This window comes from Aquarana catesbeiana, linkage group LG01, assembly GCF_042186555.1.
Source record: "Aquarana catesbeiana isolate 2022-GZ linkage group LG01, ASM4218655v1, whole genome shotgun sequence".
Taxonomy (NCBI): Eukaryota; Metazoa; Chordata; class Amphibia; order Anura; family Ranidae; genus Aquarana; species Aquarana catesbeiana.
In genome coordinates this window covers 890847307-890874755 of record NC_133324.1, presented here as the reverse complement: position 1 = coordinate 890874755, position 27449 = coordinate 890847307, and the positions used below count along the sequence as shown (strand labels likewise).

At 43.7% G+C, this 27449-nt stretch overlaps 1 protein-coding gene across 5 annotated transcripts in view; it reads left to right on the top strand.

Moving 5' to 3' along the window:
- The window catches only part of FAM193A (family with sequence similarity 193 member A), a 219418-nt gene that overhangs the window by 115014 nt on the left and 76955 nt on the right, over nucleotides 1-27449 (top strand). For all 5 annotated transcript variants that reach the window (XM_073610904.1, XM_073610903.1, XM_073610901.1 and 2 more), the window contains 4 exons: nucleotides 7752-7919; nucleotides 9866-10094; nucleotides 10209-10333; nucleotides 19929-20076. In XM_073610904.1, coding sequence (XP_073467005.1) covers nucleotides 7752-7919; nucleotides 9866-10094; nucleotides 10209-10333; nucleotides 19929-20076 — 670 coding nt within the window. The remainder of the gene's footprint in view (nucleotides 1-7751; nucleotides 7920-9865; nucleotides 10095-10208; nucleotides 10334-19928; nucleotides 20077-27449) is intronic.

Here is a 27449-nt window from a genome sequence, read left to right as displayed (position 1 = left end):
CATAAACTGACACATCGTAATCACAGGAGATTACAATGTTTCAGTTATGTGAATGGACAGAGTCAGCTGACTCTATCCATACACAAAGGAAGGAGGGGGAGGATGGAGGAACTGAGGGGGAGAACGGAGGGGACAGATAAGGAAAGAGGAACTCAGGGGACAGATAAGGAGAGAGGAACGGAGGGGGACAGATAAGGAGAGAGGAACGGAGGGGGAGAACGGAGGGGGACAGATAAGGAGAGAGGAATGCAGGGGACAGCGGAGAGGCTCAGGGGAACGGAGGGGGCACGGAGGAGGATGCAATGACAGTCAGCTGTGAGCGATCACCGCTGTATGTCACTAAAGCTGGTGAAAGCCGCTGGGGGAGAAGCTTGTAACTCCCCCACGCGCCGATCACAGCTGTCCTCTAGGTATCGGGTGAAGCATCGGGAGCATTTGCCCTAGTACAAGTACTTGGGCAAATGCTCGGTATCGGTGCCGATACCGATACTAGTATCGGTATCGGGACAACCCTATTAAAGACCCTTGTGGTGTGACTTCTACTCAAATCAATGGGCTCCCATAGGAAACCATTGATATTGAATAGAGGCATGAGAAATGCTTAATGCCGCTGTATCCAGCGTTAGGCCGCGTTTAGCAGCTTTTACCAGCGTCAGCCGTTTTTACAGCTTTAACGCCGGTCATCTGAACGCTTTGGTCGAGGCTTTTTTTTGGAGCTTAAAAACGCCTATGACACTTACAGCTCCTAAAAAGCCTGTGTGTGCATGTGCCTATAGAATAACATGAAGAGACGTTTTTAAGCTGCAAAAAAAAAAAAGACTGATGCTCCTAAAAGCGGCTGTAAAAACGCCCTGTGTGCGTGAGGCCTAATTCTAAGGAAAATGTGATTCTCATTTTAGACAGAATCATGCGGCTCTACTGGATACACTAAGTAGGGCAAAGATGTATGCACAGTTTTACGAACGCGTGCAAAACTGGGTTCAATCGTTAAGATTAGTTTTACCTTCTACATTACGGGGTTAAATCACAGGTGCTCTCTTTATTGTTGTTCATTGTTCTTCTCCTTCCATAGTTGATGCCATTTATTTATTGAGCTGGTGAAGGAGGAGCAGTTTTCCTGGCACTGCTTATATAGTCACTGGGTTTCCAGAGCTGTTGACTCATACAAGAGACAGAGAAAGAATCTTACATCATTTCTGTGTAAGCCAAATGGGCACTAAGGTTATATATTTACAGAAGAAAATGTATTTGCTGCAAGAGATCTGTGCAGAGAAACTGCATGGCCCTGCCTGGACTGTAATGCAGAACAGTGTTTCTCACCATTACTGTCATATTTACTCCATTTTTAGCCAAATGTTTGCAAAGGAAACCTGTGTTTGGGTTTTTTACGGTCATCTGTTATTCCCTCTCTAAAATCTGTACTAGAGATGGTCTGTGTCTTGCCTGTTTTTGAGGTGCATGGCTATAAGCTGAAACTGGTGAATCCTGCAGTTTGTATTAGTAGTCGCCTAGTTCCTTATGGTACTCATATGTCCTTTTTATATGATGTTGATTCAAGGAAAACTCTTCCTAAAAGACATTGCTGAAACAAACCCTTCTATATATAATTTCGCTTTGGTTTCACTTGTTAAACTTCCTTTTTGTTTGGCAGGAAATGTAACACCTACAATAATGTGATTTAAGCTTGTGGTGCAATACTTTGAATTGATAAAATTGTGCGGCATTCCTAAAAGCTTTCTATACTGTGTTACTCTATTCCTGAACCTCCATAATATGTAATCTCTTACATGAATCAAACAAATATATAGATACAATTATGTGCATACAGTATCTCTCAAAAGTGAGTACGCCCCTCACATTTTTGTAAATATTTTATTATATCTTTTCATGTGACAACACTGAAGAAATGACACTTTGCTACAATGTAAAGTAGTGAGTGTACAGCTTGTATAACAGTGTAAATTTGCTGTCCCCTCAAAATAACTCAACACACAGCCATTAATGTCTAAACCACTGGCAACAAAAGTGAGTACATCCCTAAGTGAAAATGTCCAAATTGGGCCCAATTAGCCATTTTCCCTCCCCGGTGTCATGACTCGTTAGTGTTACAAGGTCTCAGGTGTGAATGGGGAGCAGGTGTGTTAAATTTGGTGTTCTCGCTCTCTCTTACTGGTCACTGGAAGTTAAACATGGCACCTCATGGCAAATAACTCAGGCTCTGAAAAAAAGAATTGTTGCTGTACATAAAGATAGCCTAGGCTGTAGATTGCCAAGACCTTGAAACTGAGCTGCAGCATGGTGACCAAGACCATACAGTGGTTTAACAGGACAAGTTCCACTCAGTACAGGCCTCACCATGGTCGACCAAAGAAGTTGAGTGCACGTCTCCAGACTCATAGACGTATGAGTGCTGCCAGCGTTTCTGCAGAGGTTAAAGGGGTGGGGGGGTCAGGATGTCAGTGCTCAGAATATATGCCGCACACTGCATCAAATTGGTCTGCATGTCTTGTCCCAGAAGGAAGCCTCTTCTAAAGATGATGCACAAGAGAGCCCACAAACAGTTTGCTGAAGACAAGCAGACTAAGGACATGAATTACTGGAACCAGGTCCTGTGGTCTGATAAGACCAGGATAAACTTATTTGGTTCAGATGGTGTCAATCGTGTGTGGCGGCAACCAGGTGAGGAGTTCAAAGACAGGTGTGTCTTGCCTATATTCAAGCATAGTGGTTGGAGTGTCATGGTCTGGGGCTGCATGAGTGCTGACGGCACTGGGGAGCTACAGTTCATTGAGAGGACCATGAATGCCAACATTTACTGTGGCATACTGAAGCAGAGCATGATCCCCTCCCTTCCGAGCCTGGGCTGCAGGGCAGTATTCCAAAATGATAAAGACCCTAAACACACCTCCAAGACGACCACTGCCTTGTTAAAGAAGCTGAGGGTAAAGGTGATGGACTGGCCAAGCATGTCTCCAGACCTAAACCCTATTGAGCATCTGTGGGGCTTCCTCAAATGGAAGGTGGAGGAGCGCAAGGTCTCTAAACATCCACCAGCTTCGTGATGTTGTCATGGAGGAGTGGAAGAGGACTCCAGTGGCAACCTGTGAAGCTCTGGTGAACTCCATGCCCAAGAGGGTTAAGGCAGTGCTGGAAAATAATGGTGGCCACACAAAATCTTAACGCTTTGATCCCAATTTGGACATTTTCATTTAGGGGTTTACTCACTTTGTTGCCAGTGGTTTAGACATTAATGGCTGTGTGTTATTTTGAGGGCACGGCAAATTGACACTGTTGTACACTCACTACTTTACATTGTAGCAAAGTGTCATTTCTTTAGTGTTGTCACATGAAAAGATATAATAAAATATTTACAAAAATGTGAGAAGTATACTCACTTTTGTGTGATACTGTATATAAGCATCTACCTACAGTGGGGAAAATTATTTATTTGATCCCCTGTAGATTTTGTAAGTTTGCCCACTTGCAAAGAAATGAAAAGGTCTATAATTTTTTTATCATAGGTGAATTTTAAATGATAGACACCACATATCAACCAAAAATCCAGAAAAAAAACACATACAAATGTTGTAAATTCAGTTGCAGTTCAGTGAGTAAAATAAGTTTTTGATCCCCTACCAACCAACAATAATTCTTTGGCTACAGTATGTGCTCATGTGGTACACAGATTAGACCTGTCAGTTTAAGAAGGTGCTCCTAATGACAACTCGTTATGTGTATAAAAGACACCTGTCCACAGAATCTTTCTTCCATTCAAACCTCACCATCATGGGCAAGACCAAAGATCTGTCGAAGGATGTCAGGGACAAGATTGTAGACCTGCACAAGGCTAGAATGGGCTACAAGACCATCGGCAAGAAGCTTGGTGAGAAGGAGACAACTGTCGGAGCGATTGTTCACAAATGGAAGAAATACAAAATAACCATCAATAGCCCTCGGTCTGGAGCTCCATGCACGATTTCGCCTCATGGGGTAAGGTTGATCATGAGAAAAGTGAGGGATCAGCCCAGAACTACATGGAAATAGCTTGTGAATGATCTCTAGGCAGTTGGGACTACAGTCACCAAACAAACCATTGGTAACACAATACGCCGACATGGATTGAAATCCTGCAGCGCCCGCAAGGTCCCCCTGCAGAAGGCACATGTATAGGCCCGTCTAAAGTTTGCCCATAAACATCTGAATGATTCAGAGAAGGATTGGGAGAAAGTGCTTTGGTCAGATGAGACCAAACTTAAGCTCTTTGGTATTAAAGTGGATGTAAACCCAATTCATTAAATTTGTGCTGGGCACATATATATGTATCCTGCTCCGTTCCTCTTATCAGCATGATAACTTCTGACAAGTTCTCCGACAACTGTGATAAAACCAGGCTAAATTTTGTGTCAGTGTCGGTGCTTTAAATTAGCAGAGAGCTGGTCTATTCACAGCAACACTCTGCAAGCCTATGTGGGGGGGGGGGGGGGGGTGTGCCTTTCCTCCAATCAGCTGTCTCAGTGTATGGCAAGAATCCACATCCCCAGGGGAATCGGGAAGAGAAAATTCTAACAAGACGTGCACATTCTAAACCATATGTAAAGTTAAAGACAGTAGTTCTACATGTAAACCTTATGTAGGAGGATTTGTTTCATCCCTGTGTATCATCTGAGGCTGTTCACTTCACCGGGTATATGTGAGGGTTTACATCCGCTTTAACTTGACTCGCCGTGTTTGGAGCAGGAAAAATGCTGGCTATGACCCCAAGAACACCATCCCTACAGTGAAGCACAGAGGTGGAAACATTATACTTTGGGGCTGTGTCTCTGCTAAAGGTACAGGCAGACTTTACCACATCGAGGGGCCAATGGACGGGACCATGTATTGTAAAATCTTGGATGAGAACCTTCTTCCCTCAGCCAGAACACTGAAGATGGGTCGTGGATGGGTCTTCCAGCATGACAATGACTCAAAACAATACCGCCAAGACAACAAAGGAGTGGCTCAAAAAGAAGCACATTAAGGTCATAGAGTGGCCTAGCCAGTCTCCAGACCTTAATACTATAGAAAATTTATGGAGGGAGCTGAAACTTCGAGTTGCCAAGCAACCAAGAAACCTTAGGGATTTAGAGAAGATCTGTAAAGAGTGGGCCAAAATCCCTCCTGAGGTGTGTGCAAACCTGGTAACCAACTGCAAGAAACGTCTTACCTCTGTGCTTGCCAACAAGGGTTTCTCTACCAAGTACTAAGTCATGTTTTGTTTGGGGATCAAATTAGAGGTCGACCGATATATTGGCCGATATTTCGCCCTTTTTAAAGAAATTGGCATTGGCCGATTATTATGGAAAAAAGGCAGATTTGTGAGGGATCTGAGGCAGGGATGTGCTGGGTGGAAACCTGACCCCCCCCCCCCCCCCCCCCGACGCCTACCATCTATTCTAAACGGCTGCTATCACGGCCGCTGTCTGCTGTTTGTTTTTTCCCCATGGAGGAAGTCAGCAGCTGCCAGCTGCGCTGCATTCTGGGGTTTGTAGTCCAGAGGCAGAGATGGGGCGCGCAGCACGTCAGGGGATGAATGGAGCTGTCTTTGGCCAGGCGAGGGGACGGAACGGAGCTGGGAGCGCTCCGCTGGTGGGCACTGATGAGGTGGCAGTGAATTACATTATTAGGCTGTACTGGTGGGCACTGATGGACACTCATGTGATGCACTGATGTGATGCACTGGTTGGCACTGATGTGATGCACTGGTGGGCACTGAAGGGATGCACTGGTTGGCACTAATGGACACTGATGGGCTGCACTGGTGGCCACTGATGGGCTGCACCGGTGGGCATTGATGAGGTGGCACTGACAGGCTGAACTGGTGGGCACTAATGAGGTGGCACTGATGGGCTCCACTGGTGGGCACTGATAAGGTGGCACTGATGGGCTCCACTGGTGGGTACTGATGAGGTTGCACTGACAGGCTGCACTGGTGGGCACTAATGGACACTGATAGGCTGCACTGGTGGGCACTAATGAGATGGCACTGGTGGGCACTGATGGGCTGCACTGATGAGGTGGTACTGACAGGCTGAACTGTTGGGCACTAATGAGGTGGCGCTGGTGGACACTGATAGGCTCCACTGGTGGACACTGATGGGCTGCACCGGTAGGTACTGATGAGGTTGCACTGACAGGCTGCACTGGTGGGCACTGATGAGGGGGCACTGATGTGCTGCACCGGTGGGCACTGATGTGGCACTGATGAGCACTAATGAGGTGGCACTGATGGGCTGCACTGATGGACACTGACAGGCTGAACTGCTGGGCACTAATGAGGTGGCACTGATGGACACTGATAGGCTGCACTGGTTGGCACTGATAGGCTGCACCCCACCTCTCTACCCTAAACAATAACCTCCACCTTAGATTTTCTGAGATGAAGGAAAAAGAAAAAATCGGCCGCAAAAACCGGCAACATATATCTGCCGCCCCGATTTCGGAATATCGACGTCGGACAGAGAAAAACCCATATCGGTCGACCTCCTAGATCAAATGCTTTTTTACTCACTGAACTGCAACTTCATTTATAACATTTGTATCATGTTTTTTTTCTGGATTTTTGGTTGATATTCTGGCTCTATCATTTAAAATGCACCTATGATAAAAAAATATAGACCCTTCATTTCTTTGTAAGTGGACAAACTTACAAAATCTGCAGGGGATCAAATAATTATTTTTCCCACTGTATGTATTAAAACATTTCTAGTGATCTTTTAACTATTACCATATCACATAAACCGTAAGGCTTGCAAAACAGACACTAGTGGCAAAACTACTGCTCAATAATCAGCAAATGTGGTGCATTATTTAAATATCCAGACACAGTGTGCACTATAGTGCACCTCCCCCTTAAATTTAGCAGTCTGTGATGTGCAAAATATAATAAACTAGGAATACTACTTCTCAATAACCTATAATAGTGCACTATTCAAATGTCCAAACACCCTGTGCCAGGCGTGAGACACAAGGGTGTTGTGTGAGTACGAGGGAGAAGGTGTACCACACAGATGAATAAGCACAAAGGATCAATCAAAAAAAATGTTTGCTCACCACGGACTGTATAATTTAAAGCAGGGGTCTCAAACTGGCGGCCCTCCAGCTGTTGCGGAAATACAAGTCCTGTCATTTCTCTGCCTGTGGGAGTCATGCTTGTAACTGTCAGCCTTGCAATGCCTCATGTGACTTATAGTTCTGCAACAGCTGGAGGGCCGCCTATTTGAGCCCCCTGATCTTAAGCCTAGTACACACACCGGCTGAGTGTCGGGCGGCTTTGACCCGTCCAATACAATAGAAAGTGAGAGCAAATTTGGGTGGTGGGAGGAACTTGACTGGCATACACCTCAACACCTTTAGGATGAATTAGAGCACCGACTGCGAGCCAGGCCTTCTCATCCAACATCAGTGCCTGACCTGACAAATGTGCTTCTTGAAGAATGGTTAAACATTCCCATAGACACACTCCTAAACCTTGTGGACATCCTTCCCAGAAGAGTTGAAGCTGTTATAGCTGCAAACGGTGGGCCAACTCAATATTGAACCCTATGGACAAAGACTAGGTAGCCTTTAAGTTCATGTGTGTGTAAAGGCAGGCGTCCCAATACTTTTGGTAATATAGTGTATATTTTACTAGTTTACATACATGATATGTTTGCTGTATTTTGTTTATCCATTTTATAGTTGCCTTCTTTGATTGCCATATTTTCATCATTTAGGGAGATTTCAGCAGAGTCTGAACGGGAAACCCAGCAGCTTCAAAATTATTGGTCAGATGTACGGTACATGATTCGCTGCATATATCGCCAGGCTGGAACGCCGCTGGCAGATGACCAGGACCAGTCACTAGTGCCAGAGAAAGATGGAATGAAGGAATTGGTAGATAGGTAATCATTTGTCTTATTGTGGATATGATGCATCATCTTTTACTCCTAAAGGAGGATTTCAGTTTTGAAGCCACTATTTACCTTCAATAAAGGCCAATTTACACTTGTGTTGCGGTACCTTATGGTAGAGATCTGCCGATTTAAAGGAAAAACTCAACTAAAGCTGGCCATAACTGGATTGAAATTCGGCCAGTTTAACCGGTTCCCGACCGGCTCCTGTAGATGTATGTCGGCAGAATGGCACGGCTGCATAAAGTAACGTACCCGTACGTTACTTTGAATTTGCCGCCGTGTGCGTGCGCATCTGCCGCGATCTCCATGAGTCGGGTCGCGGGCCCCGTGGACTCGATCGCCGCGGGCATACCAGCGATCGCCTCATGGAGAGGATGAACGGGGAGATGCCGTTGTAAACAGCATCTCCCCGTTCTGCCTAGTGACAGTGTCACTGTTCTCTGCTCCCTGTCATCGGAGCAGAGATCAGTGTAGTGACACACACAGCCCATCCCCCCTACAGTTAGAATCACTCCCCTAGGACATACTTAACCCCTCCCCACCCTTTAGTGGTTAACCCCTTCACTGCCAGTGTCATTTACACAGGAATCGGCGCATTTTTATAGCACTGATTGCTGTATAAATGACAATGGTCCCAAAAATGTGTCAAAAATGTCCGACATGTCCACCATAATGTCGTAGTCCCGATAAAAATCGCTGATCACCGCCATTACTAGTAAAAAAAAATTAATAATAAAAATGACATAAAACTGTCCCCTATTTTGTAAACGCTATAACTTTTGTGCAAACCAATCAATAAACGCTTATTGCAATTTTTTATTTTTTTTTTTACCAAAAATATGTAGAAGAATATGTATCGGCCTAAACTGAGGGAAAAAAATGTTTTTTTTATATATTTTTTAGGGATATTTATTATAGCAAAAAGTAAAAAATAATGCGTTTTTTTTTTTCAAAATTGCGCTCTTATTTTGTTTATAGCGCAAAAAATAAAAACCACAGAGGTGATCAAATACCACCAAAAGAAAGCTCTATTTGTGGGAAAAAAAGGACGTCAATTTTGTTTTGGAGCCACGTCGCACGACTGCGCAATTGTCAGTTAAAGCGATGCAGTGCCGAATCGCAAAAAGTGCTCTGGTCAGGAAGGGGGTAAATCCTTCCGGGACTGAAGTGGTTAACAGGGACTGGCCGAATTTCCATGGCTTGTCCCTTTTTTAATGGATCATTTGATTGATTTCTGTTAATAAGTGGCTGCTGGCGGAGTTGATTCGTCCATCCACCTTGTGGCTTGTTCATGCCAGTACACAGTGACATTTCATCAGTTCTATCGGTTGGTGTGCAGTGACATGCTGCTCTGGAAAATAGTGCTTCACACAGTCATTTTTTTCAGTGCACACTGCCACAACGCAGTGGTGTAAACCGGCCACAGCAGAGACCAGGCATTTTACCTTGTCTTGCTGTGGGACTGCGCTGGTATAGCCGCCCAACACAGTTCCACTGCACTTGGTGTGAATGGATCCTCAAAGAAAATAAATCTCTGTTCAACTCACCAGCATCTTCCCTAAACTGTAGTCAGGATAGTGAAGAGTCTTTTCTGTATAAAGAAATTTACAGTGGAAGTAAACTTCCAACAATTTTACCTATAGGTAGTGTAAATATCTCCTAAACATGCATAGTTTAGGAGATATTTACTGTACATGCAGCCAGTGACATCACTGGTGCATGTGCTCTGAAGGAACCCGTGCCACCCGTACCGTTCCTTCAGAGCCCTGTGCCATGAACGGCGTCACTGCTCTGGCCAGAAATGCTTAGTTTTCAGGTAAGTTTTACACAGTTTGCTAGTATGCGATGCACATTATGGCTTTACCTTGCAGGTAAGGGGAAAAAAAGACATCCAGCGGTTTACAACTGCTTTAACTGTGGCCGTTCCCTTGCAGGTTGTGTGAGCGAGACCCTTATCAGCTTTATCAGCGATTGGAGCAGCAAGCCCGCGAATATGTCCTGGAAATGAAAGTTCGTCTACTCAAGCACTTGTCTCTGGGCTTTAAAGTGACTTCTAGCATCCAGGGGCCTCCCCAAGCCCATCAGTTTATCTCCCTTCTTCTAGAAGAGTACAGTGCCCTTTGTCAGGCAGCATGTACCATTGGCACCTTTCTCGTCACTTTGGTAAGGACAAAATGGCTGTCCATTAAACACAGGTGAACATTGGTGTGCTAATGATCACAAGCAATGTTTTTCAAGAGTGTAATTTACAAGATTTCTGTGTTTTATCGTTTGTAGGAAAATGAACATTTGAAGAAATTTGAAGTGACGTGGGAACTACACAACAAGCATCTGTTTGAAAATGTAGTATTTTCTGAACCGTTACTCCAAAATAGTTTACCGACACTCGTTTCACAGTTAAGGTATTACAGTCTGTGAGAATTTCATTAAAAAAATAAAAAAAGAGTTTGTTTCCCATAGCAACCAGCTAGATTCCTGCTGTCTTTTTTGCTTTTTGTTTTGTAAGCTAGAAATGAGAGTGTTTTCTGTTTTTACTTGTAGACCTATTCTTTGTTGAACCTCTTGAGAATTTAAAGATAAAACTATGATGGTAGTTTTTCATGTAATGAAAAAATTGTTAGACCCCCGCGCTTATGGTGAAAATGAAAAATGAGGAGCTGCAGCCTCTATCAATAAATTCACCCTAATGTAAATCTAGGAGAAATGTGAGAAAGAGGGGCTAGGTATGGCGCTGCTCTTATTAAGAGGTGACCTGCAACCTCTAAATACTTGAGGGGTGTGTGTCACAGGTTCATTTAGTGCAAAAAGTGACAATGAAAGTGCAGAAAATAAATATTTGTATATTCACAAAAATCCACAAAAAAATCCTACTGTGTAAACTTCCTAACCGCTTATATATAATATATATTGTTATGTTCAAACGAAAATAAACACAATCCTTTGCAAAACCTGCAATTCAACATTCGACATTTCTGTACAAAAAAATCCAACGTATATGACTGGTGTATCTTGTTGCTGTGAAACTGGGTTCAGAAATATGTATATACCGTCCTTAAACCCTGGTGTATAAAAAAAAAAAAAAAAAGTCCAATAAAGTGACAATGTGCTTCTTCAAATTGTTCTGTGCTTCTTGGAAAACAGTGCCCCATAAGAAACGCACTCACCGCTATTATTCACCCCACAAGGAGGTATTTCACCTTCATAGTATGAGCCACTGTACAGCCTGTGGAGTGGGAGGAAACTTCCTGTCAACATTTTATTTACAGTGGGAACGGAAAGTATTCAGACCCCCTTAAATTTTTCACTCTGTTATATTGCAGCCATTTGCTAAAATCATTTAAGTTCATTTTTTTCCTCATTAATGTACAAACAGCACCCCATATTGACAGAAAAACACAGAATTGTTGACATTTTTGCAGATTTATTAAAAAAGCAAAACTGAAATATCACATGGTCCTAAGTATTCAGACCCTTTGCTGTGAGACTCATATATTTAACTCAGGTGCTGTCCATTTCTTCTGATCATCCTTGAGATGGTTCTACACCTTCATTTGAGTCCAGCTGTGTTTGATTATACTGACTGGACTTAATTAGGAAAGCCACACACCTGTCTATATAAGACCTTACAGCTCACAGTGCATGTCAGAGCAAATGAGAATCATGAGGTCAAAGGAACTGCCTGAAGAGCTCAGAGACAGAATTGTGGCAAGGCACAGATTTGGCCAAGGTTACAAAAAGATGTCTGCTGCACTTAAGGTTCCTAAGAGCACAGTGGCCTCCATAATCCTTAAATGAAAGATGTTTGGGATGACCAGAACCCTTCCTAGAGCTGGCCTCTCCGGCCAAACTGATCTATCGGGGGGAGAAGAGCCTTGGTGAGAGAGGTAAAGAAGAACCCAAAGATCACTGTGGCTGAGCTCCAGAGATGCAGTCGGGAGATGGCAGAAAGTTGTAGAAAGTCAGCCATCACTGTAGCCCTCCACAAGTCGGGGCTTTATGGTAGAGTGGCCTGACGGAAGCCTCTCCTCAATGCAAGACACATGAAAGTCCAAATGGAGTTTGCGAAAAACACCTGAAGGACTCCAAGATGGGGAGAAATCAGATTCTCTGGTCTGATGAGACCAAGATAGAACTTTTTGACCTTAATTCTAAGCGGTATGTGTGGAGAAAACCAGGCACTGCTCATCACCTGTCCAATACAGTCCCAACAGATAAGCATGGTGGCGGCAGCATCATGCTGTGGGAGTGTTTTTCAGCTGCAGGGACAGGACGACTGGTTGCAGTCAAGGAAAAGATGAATGCGGCCAAGTACAGGGATATCCTGGACGAAAACCTTCTCCAGAGTGCTCAGGACCTCAGACTGGGCCGAAGGTTTACCTTCCAACAAGACAATGACCCTAAGCACACAGATAAAATAACAAAGGAGTGGCTTCACAAGAACTCCATGACTGTTCTTGAATGACCCAGCCAGAGCCCTGACTTAAACCCAATTGAGCATCTCTGGAGAGACCTAAAAATGGCTGTCCACCAACGTTTACCATCCAACCTGACAGAACTGGAGAGGATCTGCAAGGAGGAATGGCAGAGGATCCCCAAATCCAGGTGTGAAAAACTTGTTGCATCTTTCCCAAAAAAGACTCATGGCTGTAGTAGATCAAAAGGGTGCTTCTACTAAATACTGAGCAAAGGGTCTGAATACTTAGGACCATGTGATATTTCAGTTTTTCTTTTTTAATAAATCGGCAAAAATGTCAACAATTCTGTGTTTTTCTGTCAATATGGGGTGCTGTGTGTACATTAATGAGGAAAAAAATGAACTTAAATGATTTTAGCAAATGGCTGCAATATAACAAAGAGTGAAACATTTAAGGGGGTCTGAATACTTTCCGTCCCCACTGTATTTTATTTTCATTTAAACATAACAATATATATTATATATAAGCGGTTAGGAAGTTTACACAGTAGGATTTTTTTGTGAATATACAAATATTTATTTTCTACACTTTTATTGTCACTTTTTGCACTAAATGCACCTGTGACACACACCCCTCAAGTATTTAGAGGTTGTAGGTCACCTCTTAATAAGAGCAGCGTCATACCTATCCCCTCTTTTTTACATAGTTTTTCATGTAGTTGCACACTGTAACTGGACTGCAAATGTCCATATTTTTCTTATTTAAATGTATGTCAGTGTAAGTAGCACAATCTTAAACATGCCAGAGCTGCTCCTCTGCGCCATCAAGCTTTGGTTTAAAAGGATGACTTTTAGTGGAATGTTGAAACTTGGTAGAGCATCAGCTCTTCCAACTATCACATGCCTCGGTGAAACTTGGATGTATCCCAATTGGTTGCTGAATACCTAGGATGTGGTGTTTTCTTGGAAACATTTGTTGCCCCCAAGGGTTCATTAGATGCACTTGGAAGATTGTAACAATGCTCTGCTCCCTACCCAGCCAGATGTTGTTCCGCATTTTTTTGTTTTTTAGTTTCTCTAGCTATACCTGGCCATCTGTGAATCTGTGAAAGATGGCTCATAATAGGTGCCAAAGAGCCTTATCTTAATCGTACAGTACAGGACACAAGCAGTACAGCATGGGTTATAGCTCCGTACCTTCACTGGCAAGATTCTGACGACATGCCCTCCCAGAACAACTCCCCTATAACCCTACCCCAATCCTTGTTTGCTAGTGTCTGTAAGTGATGTACCTCTTCTCCTTCACAGAGAAACAAGCTTTGCTACTATTTTCTTTAAAAAAAGCTTCAATCAGCCTTAAATGTCTACAGAAGCAGTGTGTCCGGATCAGTGCAAAAAACCTTGGATGATCTACCTGTATCCCACGCTGTGGTGACAGCTTGTAGTGTTAATTCGGGCACTGAATCCTGCATGGGGTGCTCACCTTGTTACTTGATTTAATGCGTTGGGTTAGCTGCAGGGTGCTATACACGTCCAGGGCAGTAACCAATCACAAAGGAACCCAGGCCCTGTATACCCCTTCAGGGGTATGACCACCATTATGGGTGAAGCCTGGACTTTAATTACAGTCCAGCAACGGTAAGACGGGGTCACCCTGTATACTTAAGCGTTACTTTGTAAACCAGGCCATGTTTGGAATGTATTTATTTTACAGTATAAACTTTTAAAACTTTGTGCTAAAACGTATCCACGCAGAGCTCAGTCTCAGGTGAATGACCAGATGTTGCATCACATCACTGGTCATACACTTTAACACCACTTCTGCCTAGAGCCCTTATAAGGTACTCACTCTAATTCCTGACCTTTTGCCTACTTTGTGAAGCAGAAGACCCCTGGCCTCTTCCCAGCAGACCGCATCTGCTTTTTTAAGGCCCTCTCTTCGACTCTGCTTCAGTCTCCGGCTGTAGTGTCATGGCTGTTGAAACCTAGGTCTTAAAGTACAAAGGGGTCTGAGTCTGTGAGTCCTACCTTGCAGAACGCAAGAAAAGCCACATCCAGGCAGATCTATTATCGTACCTGGAAATCTTACTAATCTTGCTTGGTTATGAGCGAAGTCAATTTCATCCCAGACGCTCTACCCCATGTTTTGGCCTTCCTACAAACATAGTTACATAGTTACATAGTTAGTAAGGTTGAATAAAGACACCAGTCCATCCAGTTCAACCTGAGTGAGTGTGGGTGCATGTCTACAATTATCCCTATTCATTTAAGGTACCCATATAGTGCTGTCAACCTACGCAGCACTCCACACACACACTGCACACCCACATCGGCCCCCACCCTCAAGGAGCCCACAATCCAAGGTCCCCAACTCGCATTCATATACTAGGGCCAATTTTGAACAGAAGCCAATTAACCTACCAGCATGTCTTTGGAGTGTGGGAGGAAACCGGAGTACCCGGAGGAAACCCACGCAGGCACAGGGTGAACATGCAAGCTCCAGGCAGGTAGTGTCGTGGTTGGGATTCGAACCAGCGACCCTTTTTACTGCTAGGCGAGAGTGCTACCCACTACACCACTGTGCTGCCATGTCGTGGCCAGAATCTACATCTCGGCACCCCGAAAGGACAAGTTTTGGCCTATAACCCTAATTTTCCAAAGACATCTGGCTTTGATTTCTCTCATTAAAACCTTTACTTAAGGTGTTTCTCCTATCAGGTCCCCCTTGCAGCACCCTTTTCTCCCCTGGACCTTGACTTGGTTCTTTCTGCTTTGTAAAAAACACTGTTTGAACTCATCAGGGATATTTCCTTGAAGTCTCTCTCCACCAAAGTAACCTTCTTGGTGGCCATTACATCTGTAAAACATGTATCAGAATTTGCAGTTCTTTCTTGAAAATAGCCCTTCACAACAGCTAGATTGTGTTATGTCCTAGACCAGGGATCTCCAAACTACGGCCCTGCAGCTGTTGTGGAACTACACGTACCTCTCTTGCCCAGCTCTGTAATGCCACCACCTGGTCTTCTGGTAATATGTTTTTAAGTTTTAACTGGTGCATTTTCTGCGACAAGTTTTGGCTGCAAGGTTCTTGCAGTGGCACTCTGACCTTGGGTTTTTGCCCCTGTTTTTGGTCCTATTAGCACAGCTTAGTTAGCATAGTTGTTGCCTACCCTTGTATTCATTGTTTTTGGGTTGTCCCTTGGTGTATAAATAAGATGCCTTTATCCTGTACTGTCCAATTAGGATAAGAATTTTGACTTGCCTGTAAATTCTATATCTTGAAATATAGAACCAAATACAGGCCACTCCCCCTGAACTCTTACTCTGCATTGTTTGATACAAAACTGAGGACTCGAGTAGTGGGGTAGTGTTATAGAAGGGGTGTGTTCTCAAAAGCTTGGCAGTGTCCAATCAGTTGCAGTTATAGGTCTATAACCCATGTATGAATAAGCTGCCTGTGTTTGTACTGTACTGCAAGATACAGTGAGGGAAAAGTATTTGATCCCCTGCTGATTTTGTATGTTTGTCCACTGACAAAGAAATGATCAGTCTATAATTTTAATGGTAGGTTTATTTCAACAGTGAGCGACAGAGTAACCACAAAAATATCCAGAAACATGCATTTCAAAATAGCTGTAAATTGATTTGCATTTTATTGAGTGAAATAAGTATTTGATCCCCTATAAATCAGCAAGATTTCTGGCTCCCAGGTGTCTTTTATACAGGTAACGAGCTGAGATTAGGAGCACTCTCTTAAAGGGAGTGCTCCTAATTTCAACTTGTTCCCTGTATAAAAGACACCTGTCCACAGAAGCAATCAATCAGATTCCAATCTCTCCACCATGGCCAAGACCAAAGAGCTGTCTAAGGTTGTCAGGAACAAAACTGTAGACCTGCACAAGGCTGGAATGGGCTAGAAGACCATCGCCAAGCAGATTGGTGAGAGGGTGACAACAGCTGGTGCAATTATTCGCTAATAGAAGAAACACAAAATAAAGGTCAATCTTGCATGGAGCCCCAGATCGAGGGAGATCTCACCTTGTGGAGTTTCAATGATCATGAGAATGGTGAGGAATCAACCCAGAACTACACGAGCCAGAATCTTGTCAATGATCTCAAGGCAGTTGGGACCATACTCACTAAGGAAACAATTGGTAAGGACTGAAATCCTGCAGCGCCCGCAAGGTCCCCCTGCTCAAAGCGCATGTACAGGCCCATCGGAATTTTGCTAATGAATATCTGAATGATTCAGAGGAGAACTGGGTGAAAGTGTTGTGGTCAGATGAGACCAAAATTGAGATCTTTGGCATTACCCCAACTCTCCGTGTTTGGAGGGGGAGGAATGCTGCCTATGACCCCCAAGAACACCATCCCCACTGTCAAACATATAAGTGGAAACATTATGCTTTGGGGGTGTTTTACTGCTAAAGGGACAGGACAACTTTACCTCATCAAAGGAACAATGGACGGCACAAATGTACCGTCAAATCTTGGCTATGAACCTTCTTCCCTCAGCCAGGGCATTGAAAATGGATCGTGGATGGGTATTCCAGCATGCAGTGTTAATTTCGTCAACTAAAACGACTAAAACATTTTAGTCGCCTAAATTAATATTATTTTAGTCGACTGAAATATGACTAAAACTGAGATGACTAAAACAAAAATGGCATTTTAGTCAAGGGACTAAAACTAAAATGCCATTTTAGCCAAAAGACTAATGCTCCGTACACACGGTCGGATTTTCTGATGGAAAATGTCCAATCGGAGCGTGTTGTCGGAAATTCCGACCGTGTGTGGGCTCCATCGGACATTTTCCATCGGATTTTCCGACACACAAAGTTGGAGAGCAGGAGATAAAATTTTCCGACAACAAAATCCGTTGTCGGAATTTCCGATCGTGTGTACACAAATCCGACGGACAAAGTGCCAGGCATGCTCAGAATAAATAAAGAGATGAAAGCTATTGGCCACTGCCCCGTTTATAGTCCCGACGTACGTGTTTTACGTCACCGCGTTCAGAACGATCGGATTTTCCGACAACTTTGTGTGACCGTGTGTATGCAAGACAAGTTTGAGCCAACATCCGTCAGAAAAAATCCTAGGATTTTGTTGTCGGAATGTCCGAACAAAGTCCGACCGTGTGTACGGGGCATTAAACTAATTTGAAATTTGACTTCAAAATTAAAACTGGTCTGTAGTGCATGTTCATACCTCAACACCATAATAAATAACATATTAGATTTTTCACTCCAGCAGTATATAATGAGTTTGGAAATTGTAGAGAAATGTTAACTAATGCATTACAATTTAATTACACCCATTAGATTTTAGTAGACTAAAATGTACTGGAGATTTAGTCGCCTATATACAACTAAAACAATTGTAGAAGACTAAAATGGGACTAAAATGCCATTTTAGTCCTAAGTAAGGACGGGCTCGGGCTTGTTAACACACTCCACGTGCGGAGCCCGTCAGGAAGTCGGCACGGCCCTGCGCTAATAACAGGCAGTGGTAGCCAACTACAGAAGCGTCTGACCTCTGTGATTGGCAACAAGGGTTTTGCCACCAAGTACAAAATCATGTTTTACAAAGGGGTCAAATACCTACAGTATATCACTAAAGTGAGTACACCCCTCACATTTTTGTAAATATTTTATTTTCTTTTCATGTGACAACACTGAAGAAATGCCACTTTGCTACAATGTAAAGTAGTGAGTGTACAGCTTGTATAACAGTGTAAATTTGCTATCACCTCAAAATAACTCAACACACAGCCATTAATGTCTACCGCTGGCAACAAACGTGAGTACTCCCCTGAGTGAAAATGTTCAAATTGGGCCCAATTAGCCGTTTTCCCTCCCCGGTGTCATGTGACTCGTTAGTGTTACAAGGTCTCAGGTGTGAATGGGGAGCAGGTGTGTTATATTTGGTGTTATCGCTCTCCCTCTCTCATACTGGTGACTGGAAGTTCAACATGGCACCTCATGGCAAAGAACTCTCTTAAGGTTATGAAAAAAAGAATTGTTGCTCTACATAAAGATAGTCTAGGCTATAAGAAGATTGCCAAGACCCTGAAACTGAGCTGCAGCACAGTAGCCAAGACCATACAGCAGTTTAACAGGACAGGTTCCACTCAAAACAGGCCTTATCATGGTCGACCTAAAAAGTTGAGCGCATGTGGTCCGCATCATATCCAGAGGTTGTCTTTGAGAAATAGATATGAGTGCTCCCAGCATTGCTGCAGAGGTTGAAGGTGTGGGGTGTCAGCCTGTCAGTGCTCAGACCATGAGCCGCACACCTCATCAAAATGGTCTGCATGGCTGTCGTCCAAGAAGGAAGCCTCTTCTAAAGATGATGCACAAGAAAGCCCGTTAACAGATTGCTGAAGACAAGCAGACTAAGGACATGGATTACTGGAACCATGTCTTGTGGTCTGATGAGACCAAGATAAACTTATTTGGTTCAGATGGTGTCAAGCATGTGTGACGGCAACCAGGTGAGCAGTACAAAGACAAGTGTGCCTTGCCTACAGTCAAGCATGGTGGTGGGAGTGTCATGGTCTGGGGCTGCATGAGTGCTGCCACTGGGGAGCTACAGTTCATTGAGGGAACCATGAATGCCAACATGTACTGTGACATACTGAAGCAGAGCATGATCCCCTCCCTTCAGAGACTGGGCCACAGGGCAGTATTCCAACATGATAAAGACCCCAAACACACCTCCAAGACGACCACTGCCTTGCTAAAGAAGCTGAGGGTAAAGGTGATGGACTGGCCAAGCATGTCTCCAGACCTAAACCCTGTTGAGCATCTGTGGGGCATCCTCAAACAAATGGTGGAGGAGCGCAAGGTCTCTAACATCCACCAGTTCTGTGATATCGTCGTGGAGGAGTGGAAGAGGACTCCAGTGGCAACCTGTGAAGCTCTGGTGAACTCCATGCCCAAGAGGGTTTAGGCAGCACTGGAAAATAATGGAGGCCACACAAATAATTGACACTGGGCCCAATTTGGACATTTTCACTTAGGGGTGTACTCACTTCTGTTACCAGCGTTTCAGACATTAATGGCTGTTTGTTGAGTTATTTTGAGGGGACAGCAAATTTACACTGTTATAAAAGTTGCGCACTCACCACTTTACATTGTAGCAACGTGTCATTTCTTCAGTGTTGTCACATGAAAAGATATAATAAAATACTTACAAAAATGTGAGGGGTGTACTCCTTTTTGTGAGATACTGTATTTCACTCATCAAAATCTATTTATAACTTTTTTGAAATGTGTTTTTTTGGATATATTTTTGTTATTCTGTCTCTCACTGCTAAAATCAACCTGCCATTAAAATTATAGACTGATCATTTCTTTGTCAGTGGGCAAACGTACAAAATCAGCAGGGGATCAAATAATTTTTTCCCCCCACTGTGTGCAGTTTACAGGTAAGTAAAAAAAAAACCTCTTTATTTAGTTTTTGTTAAGTCATCTTGTTTAATTCAAGAGCTACTTGCTCATGTCTATTTTCTCAGTTCACTCTTCAGACTCTTGACAACTGCTAGTCAAAAGCTTTTCTTCATGTGCGTTTTGCCCCAGGCTTGGAACAGCGTCACATGACTCGTACAGTGAAGATATGTATAGTACCTTACTACAGAGGTACCTTCAGCTGGAGCAAGAAATGGGTCAGATTGCTGAAGAGTGGCTGGAGTGTCAGAAAAGAATTGATAATTATGTAGATGAACAGGTAAGTGCTGTGTGTTTGTGGGGCTCACCAGCCAATTTCTTGTCTTTTTATAGCTTTTGGTTAAATGATTTTAGCTGAATGTGTACGATGGTGTTTGTGTAACTGTCATGTGAAAGGTAGTCCTTTTATCCATAAAGTTTACCACAGAGGGCCAAATAGGTTTTGGCCTCTGCTTGAGAAATCATTTACATCTTTTTTTTTTTATGGTTTCTTCACATGCTTACTGACCAGCTTGCATTCTTCAGGCAGTGTTCCCGTGCTATAATTGAGTCTTCTGCACACAGATAGATTATTCCTCATTAGAACAGGCACAACTTAAATAGAAAAATAGATGTTTATTTCGGTTTAAAATTTGTTTTAGATGGCTTTAAAAACCAAACATAGAATGCTTAAAGAAGATTGGGGATTATTTTAAACAAAGGCTGTTTATTGAGGCTGCATTCACACCTCAGCGTTTCAAAGTCGTGTGTATTTTGACGCGTTTTTACTGCGATTTTCTTCAAGTCACTCATGTAAAAGGTAGAAAAAACGCCTGTAATCTGCCCCAAAGAAGCTCGTGTTCTTTCTTGAGCTTAGAGCATTTTTCGTGCGTTTTCCTTCATTTGACAAAACACTCAGATGTGAACAGGTGCCATTGAAATGAATGGGATTTTGCTTGTTGAGTTTTTTTTTTTCAGGTGTTTTATGAGCTGAAAACGCTCAGGCATGAATGCAGCCTGAAAAACAAATAAGAAAATCACCCACTATTTCCACTGTGCTTCAGAACAAACTGTCACAAAATGAAATTCATATGGAGTGGGTATTTAAAGGGTCAGACCGCCTGGAACTGATGATTTGGTTATAGATGGGCCTAAATGGGATGAAACATTCACTAGCTTCTTTTATCACATGAGCATCTAGCAGTGGGGTGGCTTTTCTCTATCATAGTATCTAATTTACTATGCAGCATTCTCTGTGATAAAAAAAGTAAATTAAATAGGCTTCTAATGGTCATTGTTGATTGGCTGAGCTGTAAATTCCATTACAGACTGATATTAGAAACCATGTGTGTGATTCATCCTACCATCCTCTGCTTGGATCTAAAACTCCAGTTTGTGGTAGTTTGATGCTTTAATTTATTTTTTTTTTCATGCTGTGATAGGTATTTATTTTCTGTTAATTATCTGATAATCAAAATCTTGTTTTGCTCAGTTTGCTTTATAGTTGTTGATTATAGTTCATGTAATGCTCGGTGTCCTCCAATATGGTGCTTGATCTGACTATTCATTGCTGTTATAACATGGAAGTGATAAAAGCTCTACCTTGCCAATCATATTGGACCATGTCTAGATTTAATTTTTAATTTGATATATTTCTCAAATTGGGGCAGCACACATTTATCCCACTGAAGAGATTGAAAACTCTCTCTTTTTTTTTTTTTCTTTCTGCTTTACCCTTTGTGTGTGTGTTTTTTTTCTATATTATTAATGCAAATTTGTTCTCTTGTAATAAAGTGGCGGTTAGGATTTGACAAGTACTTGCAAACATTTTTAACTTTCTGTTGAGATTCAGTCAGTACACTTAAAAACTGGTCTTTTACTTAAAAACTGACTTCACTTTGGAAGCCTTTGGCTTGGTCTATTGTAGCCTGCAGCCACTCATCACACTTTGCTGCCAGGGGAGAGTTGTTGGTGGGGTGGGGGGGGGTGTGTTAAATGGGCCATAGCACCAAATGCTTAGGCTGGGTTCACATTTCTGCATTGCAGACGTTCGTACAACGTGCAAAAAAGTGCACATCCCTTTTTCTAGGCAAGCAGCCATGCCAATAAAGTAGTACTAAAAGCAAAACTTGTCAGTTTTTATTGCTGTCTGTGCCCCCCGTTAAGGAGATTCACCCTCGTTGTCCTGTTTACCGTTATCATTGAAGGTAATAGGTAATCCAAAATTCTGGATTTTGGGTTGTCCCCAGAGAAGTAATAGAAGGGAAATCTTACAAAGAGGACAGTAGTTCTGGTGACCTGGGGGCCCCAAGGTATTCCCTTAAAGGAGAAGTACAACCAAAGTAGAGCTGCACGATTAATCGTCAAGAATCGTTATCGCAATTTTTTTTCCCCCCGTTGCGATCTTTACAAAAGTGTTTCACGATTCTTAATATGCAAAGAATTCTCTCTGATCTTCTGAAGCCACAGCCGTCAAAAGAAAGGAAGAAAAAAAACGGGCAGTCTGCCAAGAATCACAACATTCTTTAGCAGTGGAACTGAAGTATAAACATTGTGACATTTGTTGGTTTCAAGTTAAAATCATTTTTTTTGCTAGAAAATTACTTGGAACCCCCAAACATTATATATATATATATATATATTTTTTTAGTAGAGACCCTAGAGAATAAAATGGTGGTTGTTGCAATATTTTATGCCACACTGTATTTGCGCAGCGGTCTTTCAAATGCAATTATTTTGGAACTAACCAGTAAGGTTAGCCCAATTTTTTTTGTATAATGTGAAAGATTTTACATTGCGAGAATTGTGAGAGAATCATGATCTTTTTATTCTAAGCAAAAAAATTGTGATTCTCATTTTGGCCAGAATCGTGCAGCTCTAAACCAAAGCTTGTTTGGCTGTACTTCTCCTGTGGATCACAGGAGTGCAGTTCGTTTTGCACTCCTGTGACCCGGTTTCAGCAGAGAGTGGGCTGAAGTCCGCTCTCTGCTGACATCAGAGTCGGTCCAGGCTTGGGCGTCATCATGACCATGGAGTGGGGATCTGTCCAGATCCCTGAGCCGGTCTCTCCAGCCCCCTCCACAGCCCAGAGCTCCAGTGAGCGCAGGGGGGCAGAGCAGGGAGCCGCTGACTGACAAGTTAGCAGCTCTCTGCTCACAGACCTGTGAGAATTGCGCGATCAGCAGTGTTCGATCGCTCAGTTCTCAGCATTGGAGGTGCCGGGGGACAGATGCAGCATTGGGGCGATGCTGCATCCACCTGTTTAAGTATAAATCCAAAAAATAATACCCATACTTTTTTTTAATTTACAGGGATTTTCTCTCACGTCATTTTTGGCTATGGGACAGGAAGTGAAGAGATATCTGCGAAATGGGACACAGAAAAAAAAAAATGGCAGGGGTTATAACCCTCCCTTGCTCTATCCAAAATGGGGAATTTTTTTTTGCCTATAGTTCTACTTTAATTCCTTATGGCACCCCAACACCTGGCTAACACGTGCATGAAATTGTGCACCAAACTCTGGGTACCAGTGTACCATGCATTTTGATGTGGTGGAACTCAAAAGGGGGGGGGCATACACTTTTTTTTGTGTGTGTGAATTTTTTTTTTTCCATGTGTAGGGCAGCCCATTAAAATGAATGGGAAGCCCTAAATGTGACTCACGCACTGTTGCATCTGCAATGGTGTAGATGGAGCCTTAGGTGAGATAGTGGTTTACAAAATCTGGTCAGCAGAGGGAAGCATGAAGTACTCTAGAATTTCCTGGTAGAGGGCTGCGCTGGCCTTTAGACTTGATAAAACACAGTGGACAGACACCAGCAGATGACATGGCTCCCCAAATCATCGCTGACTGTGGAAAATTTTGCCTTTCATTTGGAAATCATGGTCCCAGAGTCTAGAGCAGTGGTTCTCAACCTGGAGGTCGGGACCCCTCGGGGCTCGAATGATGATTTGACAGGGGTCACCGAATCCTTAGCTGTTCCAGAAGCCCGCACCGCTCTTCCAGCCTTTTTGCGGCCGCCCAGTTGGCTATCCCTGGAGCTAGTGGCCGCCCAGCTGAACTGTTCCTGGAGCCTGTGGCCGACCACTCAGCCTCTTCGCAGCCGACCATTCAGTTCACGGCATGGCTGTCGGGCAGAGACTAGAGGTCAGCTGACTGGTGAGTAATGTGAAGTGGGAGGGGCTGGAGGGGACCCTGTCTCCTGATTTCGGCATAGGTGTCCCTGCTACAAGACACCACAAAGTAAGAGACATAGTGAAGCCAGAGACACAGTGAGTAACACTACCTGTGATTATAGTTGCCATTAAAACTCCCCACTACAGTTCTCAGATCAGCAGATGACATCACCCAAGTTGGCTCTGATCAGAAATCCCCCCTGCCACTGCACTGCCACTCATACCATTCCCCCCACCCCCCACCAAAGAGTAAGAGAAGGAATAAAAATAAAGCATACACGAAAGGGAGAGGAAAAGAGGGACAAAGAAAAAGGGAGGGGAAGGAACATGAGGAACAGTTAGAGAGAGGGATGGGGAAAAAAACTAGAAATTAGGATAGAGAGAGATAAAACGAAAAGAAAGAAGAACAAAAGCGAAAGAGTGGTACATCCTAAAATGTACCATAAGGGGTTTTAATACTGTGCGAGTGGAAGGGACTCAGGGGAGTGCTAAATGTCTGTGGGTTAGGGGTGCAAATTACTTGTCTTGCCTTGGGTGCTGACAATCCACACTACGAAAATAATTTTACTGTTAGGGGTCCCCACAAATTGGTAAATTTTATCAAGGTGTCCCGACACTAAAAAGGTTGAGAACCACTGGTCTAGAGGAAGAGTGGAGAGGCACAGAATCCAAGTTGCATGAGGTCCTGTGCAACTTGAATTCAGTGATGATTTGGGGAGCCGTGTCATCTGCTGGTGTTGGTCCACTGTGTTTTATCAAGTCCAAAGTCAGCGCAGCCCCCCTACCACGCCGAGTTTATGCAGTAATTAATGCAAAAGGAGCCCCAGCCAAATACTGAGTGCATATTATACTGTACATGGACATACTTTTCAATAAGCCAACGTTTCTGTATTAAAAATCCTTTTTCTTTATCGTACACCAGGGGACACAGAGCCATAGTTATTAACTTAATGGGTATATAGGCACCTTCAGATGATGGACACTGGTATACCCAATACAGGAAGTTCACTCCCTATATAACCCCTCCTCCTTCCAGGAGTACCTTAGTTTTTTCGCCAGTGTCTAAGGTGTTGGTCACTAGTGAAGATGTGCTCTGAAGAGCTCTACTGGAGGGATCCATGCTGGATTTAAATAGCCTCCGCAGACCAGATCCATCCAAGTCACTGAGGCCAAAGTGGATGGTACCTGGGCCTCACATAAGAAGAACAAGGTTTTGATTGTAACGCCTCTGTAGGGCTGGACCCCAGGACTTTCTTGTTCATGCTACATTTGCCTAAAGTTTCTTCTGAGGGGTGCTATACAGGTCCAAGGGAGTGGAACCCCTATAATAGGGACCCGGTCTTTGAAGGTTTGCTAACGCAGCCCGCCGTGATGGGTGAAGTTGGATCTGTCTGTTACAGCAGTATGCTGCAGCGAGGAAAAGGTAAGGGAAGAAGCCTAGGAACTGTAAAAAGTCCACCTATGATTTTATCTTGCATAAATAAAATGTTATGCCTAAAGTCTCCACTAGAGGGAGTAAATGCATATCTTAGTACGTTGTCTCAGCTCAGAAGTCCCAGCTAAACAGCACGTGTGTGGTCTCAGCAAGCCAGGGGGGATCCTCATCAGAACATTTCCCCCCCTGGGGGAAAGGAGGTACAACTATAGCTTGTATCCCCACACCCCGGTGTGGGGGTTTTCATATATTTAGTTTATTCTTTTTTTCCCCACAGAAGTTTTTAAATTTCCCACCCAGCCCTCCCTTGCCTCCCCTCTTACTCAAAGAGCGTATTAATGCCGTCCGCGTGGACTAGTGCTAATTATACAGGGGGGGGGGGAGTTGATCGATGGAGGGGACGTGGCACCGTGTCCAGGACGTAAGTACACAAGGAGCACACGGCGCAGTTGCTGGGGACAGAGACAGACGTTCACAGCTAACAGCTGCAGTCAGACACACAGGACACAAGAGCGCTGGGGGCATGTAAAGTTGATGTAGGCATTTCTAGTACAGGAAACATTTATAACAACACTAAAGCTTAGCATTGTCTTTTGCTAGACTATTTTGCTCAGTGAGTTGTGAATTTACTTAGAGCCTCTGTTTTTTTGTGTTCAGCAAAATGGCTCCCAAAAAAGACACCCCAAAGGTACCAAAAATTCCACCCCCAGGCGCTGGGAACGCCAGTCGTGTCTCCACACTGTCATCCTCGCCTGGGATACCAGATATTGCAAGCCAGGTTGAGTCCTTGGGACCAATTGGTGGTGCAACTGCTTCTCACATTTCAGCCCCTGTATACGTGACTGAAGATGCATTTTCCTCCGCCCTGCAGGGCCTAGAAGGAAGATTAGCGACTTTATTCGCATCCTCTATCCAAAAGGATAGAAAGCGTGTTAGATCCCCCTCCCCCATCTCAGACCCCTTACCAAAGGAACAGTGGGTACAGGATGAGGTGTTGCCCTCAGGTGATCAGGAAGAAAGGCAAACCGATTACTCCTCTATGAAGGAAACAACGGTAGATGTACCTTTTTCAGCCTCGCAATCTGAGAAATTTCTGATACAATCTCTCTTATAAGAGATGGTTCGTGCCTCTTTCAAGCTACCTCTAGCAGAGTCAGCTGATAGTTCTGTTTCTTCTTTAGGTTCCTTAAAACCTTCACAGCCTTTTCATGCGTTTCCTGTACATGCATTATTAGAAAAGCTTATTTATACTGAATGGGATCACCCAGATAAGCATTTTCTCCCTCCAAAGAGATTCACATCACTCTATCCCATGGAGGATAATTTCACCAAAAGATGGAAGGTACCAGCAGTTGACGCTGCGATTTCCAGTGTGAATATTAGTCTAATTTGTCCAGTAGACAATGCACAAATGCTTAAAGATCCAACTGATGAAAGGTTGGAATTCCTGTTAAAATCCTCTTTTTCTTTGGCAGGTGGGGTTACTCAGCCTGCAGTTGCGGCAATAGGCATCTGTCAGTCCCTAAGGGACCAGTTTAGACAGGCCCATAAGGAGGTCCCTGCACAACAGGCCCGCGATTTGGCTGAACTTCCAAAGGCGCTATGTTTTGCCATAGACGCCATGAAAGACTATTCCCCAGGTGTCCCGCCTTGCGCTTGTGCTAGTACACATGCGTAGGACCCTGTGGTTAAAAAAATTGGTCACCTGAAGCACCTTGCAAAAGGCTTCTGACTAGTTTCCCTTTTCATGGGGATCGACTATTTGGGGATCATTTGGATAAATACATCCAAACGATTTCTAGTGGGAAGAGTACTCTTTTGCCAGTCAAAAGAAAGTATGAACGTCCTTCATGTAAACGGACTCTTTCCCCCGCGCCAGGGGCATCCGCCTCTAGGCAGTGGCGGCTGCCTCCACCGTCAGACTCTATAGGCCCAGGCACAGAAGAAGTCCTGGGGCCGGAAATCTGCAAAGCAGAATATATGAAGAGGCGCCCCCCCTCGCCAGAGTGGGGGGAAGGCTTCTGCAATACTCAGAAGTCTGGCAAGAGGAAATTCAGGACAGA